This window comes from Dendropsophus ebraccatus, chromosome 14, assembly GCF_027789765.1.
Source record: "Dendropsophus ebraccatus isolate aDenEbr1 chromosome 14, aDenEbr1.pat, whole genome shotgun sequence".
NCBI lineage: Eukaryota > Metazoa > Chordata > Amphibia > Anura > Hylidae > Dendropsophus > Dendropsophus ebraccatus.
This window is the reverse complement of record NC_091467.1, coordinates 23,996,935-24,002,947: the sequence shown is the minus strand read 5'-3', so window position 1 is coordinate 24,002,947 and position 6,013 is coordinate 23,996,935. Positions and strand designations below refer to the sequence as shown.

Genomic DNA, 6,013 nt, shown 5'->3' with positions numbered 1-6,013 from the left:
ATCCCTATGTTGTATTCCCCATCATGATGGGATGATGGGAGTTGTAGTTTTGCAAAAACAGCTGGAGAGCCACATTTTGGGGAGCACTGTCCTACACTAATGCTCAGCACCTTGTTGTTGTTGTTCATACATTAATCTATTGTCGCCCTATAAGTTACTAAGGTGTGTGGGGAGGGGGATATTGTGCAGCATTGTATGCTATAGTGCTTGGTAGGTGGTCACCAGTGACATCACTCCTGCACCCCCCTGAGGAGCCTGCTCCTGACTTGTCTTGTCTTCTCTCCTCAGCCACCATGTTGACCAGGCTGTTCAGCGAGACAAGTCTCCTTCCCGAAGTGCAGAAATTCGCCTCTTGGCCTGATGACTGTGATGAAGACGAGAGCGACAAGGACGAGAGGAGCGAGAAGAGCCTGCAGGAGGTGCACACCGAGGGCTCTCTGAGTGAGAGCAAGGACGATGGGGATATTGGTGGGGAAGATGAGGAGGAGGAAGAGGAGGAGGAGGGGACAGAGGAGAATGAGGGAGAAAGGCCCAAAAAACGTGGCCCTAAAAAGAGGAAAATGACTAAGGCCAGGCTGGAGAGGTCCAAGGTGAGAAGACAGAAAGCCAATGCCAGAGAGAGAAACCGCATGCATGACCTCAATTCAGCCCTGGACAACCTCAGGAAGGTGGTGCCCTGCTACTCCAAGACCCAGAAGTTGTCCAAGATCGAGACTCTCAGGCTAGCTAAGAACTACATATGGGCTCTCTCCGAGATTCTTAGGTCTGGGAAGAGGCCTGATTTAGTCGCCTATGTGCAAACCCTGTGCAAGGGTCTCTCCCAGCCGACCACCAACCTGGTGGCCGGCTGCCTGCAGCTCAACTCCAGAAATTTCCTGACTGAGCAAGGTCAAGAAGCTGGGAGGTACCATGGCCCAAATTCTTCCTTTGCCATGCACCCCTATACCTACCAGTGCTCCAGGCTCTCGGGCTCCCAGTGCCAGTCTAGCACCATGCCCAATACTCATGCTCTGAGGAGCCATGGCTACTGTGCCACCTATGAGTCTCTGTATGGTAACACGTCTCCGGACTACAATAGCTCGGAGTATGACGCCCCTTTAAGTCCACCACTGTGCATTAATGGCAACTTCTCCGTCAAACAGGACTCATCCCCTGACCAGGATAAGAATTACCACTACTCTATGCACTATTCTGCCCTGCCACCCTCCAGGCCTTCTGGGCACAGCCTGCTCTTCGGATCTTCTGGGATGCGAAGTGGAGTCCACTCTGAGAACCTATTGCCTTATGATATGCACGTCCACCATGATAGGGCCCCCATGTATGAGGAACTCAATGCGTTTTTCCATAACTGAGACCCCCCCCCCCCAACAATTCTCCACCTGTGCAACCTGTGCCAAGAAATCTGGGAATCTAGAAGGGACCAATGGAGGAGAAGAAGGCCTGATGGCCATCTATTGGTGCAGACACTTGTTATTAGGGTGACCCTTCTGTTGTATATGGAGAGCCTGCTTGCGGTTGGGTAACCTGGGCCACCTTAGGTGGTCCTCATGCCCTCCATACAGTTGGGTTGGTTGTAACTACTGCACAATCCAGAGTTCTGTTGGGTTCATCTACCGTCTGACCAACCATATCTCCATTACCAGCATCACGTGTTGGATGTTCCATGGTTGTCTGCATAGGCTCATCCTACACTATGGGGGGCATCAGTGCACCCCTCACCCCCCTCCAGCTCATTCACATGTACATATCCTGCAGCCACCTCCTGTTTGCACATGTAACTTATACTGGGTTTAGGCACTTCTTTCTGGATTATATTAACTGTAGACTTGTCCCCTCTGCTGACAGTATTCCTATATATTGCTCTCTGTACATACCATCGACCTGACCCTGTGTCTGGATCAGGGGGGTCATCCCCCTATAGGTGCAATATACAGTGGAGAACCAGATCTGAATTCATTCATATGGTATGGCAAAGAAAAGTAATCAATGTGGGTATATAAATATATATACATATATCATCTATCTATCTATCTATCTATCTATCTATCTATCTATCTATCTATCTTCTATCTATCTATCTATCTATCTATCAATCATCTATCTATCTATCTATCTCCTATCTATCTATCTATCTATCTATCTATCTATCTTCTATCTATCTATCTCTTATCTATCTATCTATCTATCTATCTATCTATCTTCTATCTATCAATCAATCATCTATCTATCTCCTATCTATCTATCTATCTATCTATCTCCTATCTATCTATCTATCTATCTATCTATCTATCTATCTATCTATCTATCTCTTATCATCTATCTATCTATCTATCTATCTATCTATCTATCTATCTCCTATCTATCTCCTATCTATCTATCTATCTATCTATCTATCTATCTATCTATCTATCTATATATCTCTTATCTTCTATCTATCTATCTATCTATCTATCTATCTATCTTCTATCTAATCTAACGTGCATGTGTATATATATGTATATATATCTAAACCAGAAGTACTTTTTGCCTAATGCAAAAAAATAAAATAAATGAAAAAAATAAATTGAAATTCAATTGCAAAAGATTTTTTTTTGTTAAAGCAATAAAATGCAAACCTAGAATGGAGTAGAAAACAAGATGGAGAATCTATGCAAAATATTAAAAAAAAAAAATGAAATTTATATAAAGTTTATTTAAAGGGGACCAAGCAAACACGTTCAATGTGCAATTTCCTATCAATTATGATGCGGGCCGAGGGGCTTTAGGAAGATGAAGTCCTGCAGTCTCCTCTGGCAACGAAAAGGTTAAAGGGACACGTGACCTGCATTTCAGTCTCCTGCATCAATAGAAAAAAAAATACAAAAAAAAAAAAAAGAACCTTGTTGTTGTTATTGTTGTTGTTCATCATCACTATAAATGTTCTTTTCCGATCCTGTGTGTCCTATAATATCTGTCCTATGATCCGAAGGGAAGGTGACATGCAGAAAGAAATACTCTGTGATGTTTTTGCATGGGAAAGAGATGGAGAGATAGAAAAAAAAAGTTTAAAAAATATGCAAAAATCTAAGGTTTTCACTTTTACCCTGCGTTTCTGATTTCTTTCCTATCCTGTAACTGTATGTGTTTCTTTTTTCTTATTTCTTCTGTCACCATGGGTGTCATGCCAGGCGCTGCATCTTACATTACAAGGATTTCTATGGCAATGCATTTCCCTTTAATTTCTCTCTAGCTGTGTGGGATTTTATGATATATTTTATTTATTCTATATTATTTATATCTGATTTATTTATGTTATTTATGATTAGGTTTATCGATAATATCATTTCAACTCTGATTTATTTGAACGGTTCTATTGCTGCTTTATATATTTATTTATTTATTTGTTAATTTATTCTGAGCAGAAACCATTTACATGTTTCTCTTTTTATTTGATGTATTTTTTATTTTTTTGCCATATGTCTGGTAAATGTTGACAATTCTTAAGCTTGTAGAGAACAAAAAAAATGGTAAATTAGTGCGTGGGGCACAAGAAGTGTTGTGTATGTGTCCATTTTAATTCCGATTAATAAACATTGAAAAAAGAAAGTTTGATGGAATTTTTATATTTATTTATTTGCAAACACAATATACAGGAGTGTATAGAGATAGATAGATAGATAGATAGATAGATAGATAGACAGATAATTAATAGATAGATAGATAGATAGATAGATAGATAGATAGATTGTAATAAATAGGTAGAGAGATAGATAGATAAATAGAGGATAGATAGGAGATAGATAGATAGATAGATAGATAGGAGATATATATATATATATATATATATATATATATATATATATATATATAGATAAATAGATATCCTATAGTACCATTGGACTAGATAGATAGATAGATAAATAGAGGATAGATAGGAGATAGATAGATAGATAGATAGGAGATAGATAGATATATATATATATATATATATATAGATAAATAGATATCCTATAGTACCATTGGACTAGATAGATAGATAGATAGATAGATAGATGCTAATAAATAAATAGATAGATAATATAGATAGATGATAATAAATAGGTAGATAGGAGATAGATAGATAGGAGATAGATAGATAGATAGATAGATAGATAGATAGATAGGAGATAGATAGATAGATAGATAATAGATAGATAGATAGATAGATAGATAGATAGATAGATAGATAGATAATAGATAGCACCCTAGTTGTAAACTTGTATGGAGCCAGCTCGGGTGAAGGAATCCTGAGCCCCCTCCCCTCCTCCTCCCATGGAGACATCTGGAGGTCTCCTGTGCCCGGTTTACTTGTAATTAAAAGCCTTTATAGGGGGCAATTAATAAATATTGGACATTTGTCATATTTGCTGGGTGTCATGGGATAAACAACATGGCTGTTCCTCTGGGCTGTAAGCAATAAACGGCAAATGGAGCTCACAAAGTGCAGCTGGGCACTGGGGGGACTTGGGTGGGCAGGATGAAGCCCCAGTAAATACAGGATAGATGTCACATTCGCTTTATGATGCCAGAAGAGAAATAAAAATGGAAACTCTGTTTTACAGGCTGACAGTTCCCTTAGGCTGGGGTGGGGGCTTTACCTTTACATATGAAGGCTTTTATAGTCAGATGAGGGAGCACTGTGGGATCTGGGGGTCAGCCTTTGTATTGGGGGGGGGGGGGGGGTCCTGGACACCCAGAACATCTGGTCCCCGTCAGTAGCTGGAATCCTCTATGGAGCTGTCCACAGTGCTGGTGCTGAAACTCCACAGTGCTGGTGCTGAAACTCCACAGTGCTGGTGCTGAAACTCCACAGTGCTGGTGCTGAATCTCCACAGTGCTGGTGCTGAATCTCCACAGTGCTGGTGCTGAAACTCCACAGTGCTGGTGCTGAATCTCCACAGTGCTGGTGCTGAAACTCCACAGTGCTGGTGCTGAATCTCCACAGTGCTGGTGCTGAATCTCCACAGTGCTGGTGCTGAAACTCCACAGTGCTGGTGCTGAAACTCCACAGTGCTGGTGCTGAAACTCCACAGTGCTGGTGCTGAAACTCCACAGTGCTGGTGCTGAATCTCCACATTGCTGGTGCTGAATCTCCACATTGCTGGTGCTGAAACTCCACAGTGCTGGTGCTGAAACTCCACAGTTCTGGTGCTGAAACACCACAGTGCTGGTGCTGAATCTCCACAGTGCTGGTGCTGAAACTCCACATTGCTGGTGCTGAAACTCCACAGTGCTGGTGCTGAAACTCCACAGTGCTGGCGCTGAAACTCCACAGTGCTGGTGCTGAAACTCCACAGTGCTGGTGCTGAATCTCCACATTGCTGGTGCTGAATCTCCACATTGCTGGTGCTGAAACTCCACAGTGCTGGTGCTGAAACTCCACAGTTCTGGTGCTGAATCTCCACATTGCTGGTGCTGAATCTCAACAGTGCTGGTGCTGAAACTCCACAGTGCTGGTGCTGAAACTCCACAGTTCTGGTGCTGAAACACCACAGTGCTGGTGCTGAATCTCCACAGTGCTGGTGCTGAAACTCCACAGTGCTGGTGCTGAAACTCCGCAGTGCTGGTGCTGAAACTCCACAGTGCTGGTGCTCAAACTCCACAGGAAACACTAAAGTCTGTGTGCTATCTGTTTCCTGTGCAGCTCTATTGTTCTCTGGGAGCAGCCACTATTGTCACAGGAAGTCCGGTCTATATCTGCCCAATATCTATTTACCTACAAGAACTCATCTAAGAACCACAGGCATACACACATTCATAGACATACACATTAGTAAGCTAGGTTCAGATCTGCATGACCTCATGTATAGTACTGAGATGTGGATAACCTGCAGTCCTATGTAATATATCGTGATATCTAAATGATCCATTTGCCTATTCTTAAATAGAGGATTTGATATATATATATATATATATATATATATATATATATATATATATATATATATATATATATATATATATAATCTTGTGAAACAGCCATTGTGTGCACAGA

General features: G+C 41.4%; 1 protein-coding gene across 1 annotated transcript; it reads left to right on the top strand.

Annotated features, from left to right (window-relative positions):
- Nucleotides 1-293: 293 nt before the first annotated feature.
- NEUROD2 (neuronal differentiation 2) lies at nt 294-1,352 on the top strand. Its single transcript, XM_069953149.1, has one exon. It carries the CDS (start codon nt 294-296, stop codon nt 1,350-1,352), a length of 1,059 nt encoding a protein of 352 aa, XP_069809250.1.
- Nucleotides 1,353-6,013: the final 4,661 nt, after the last annotated feature.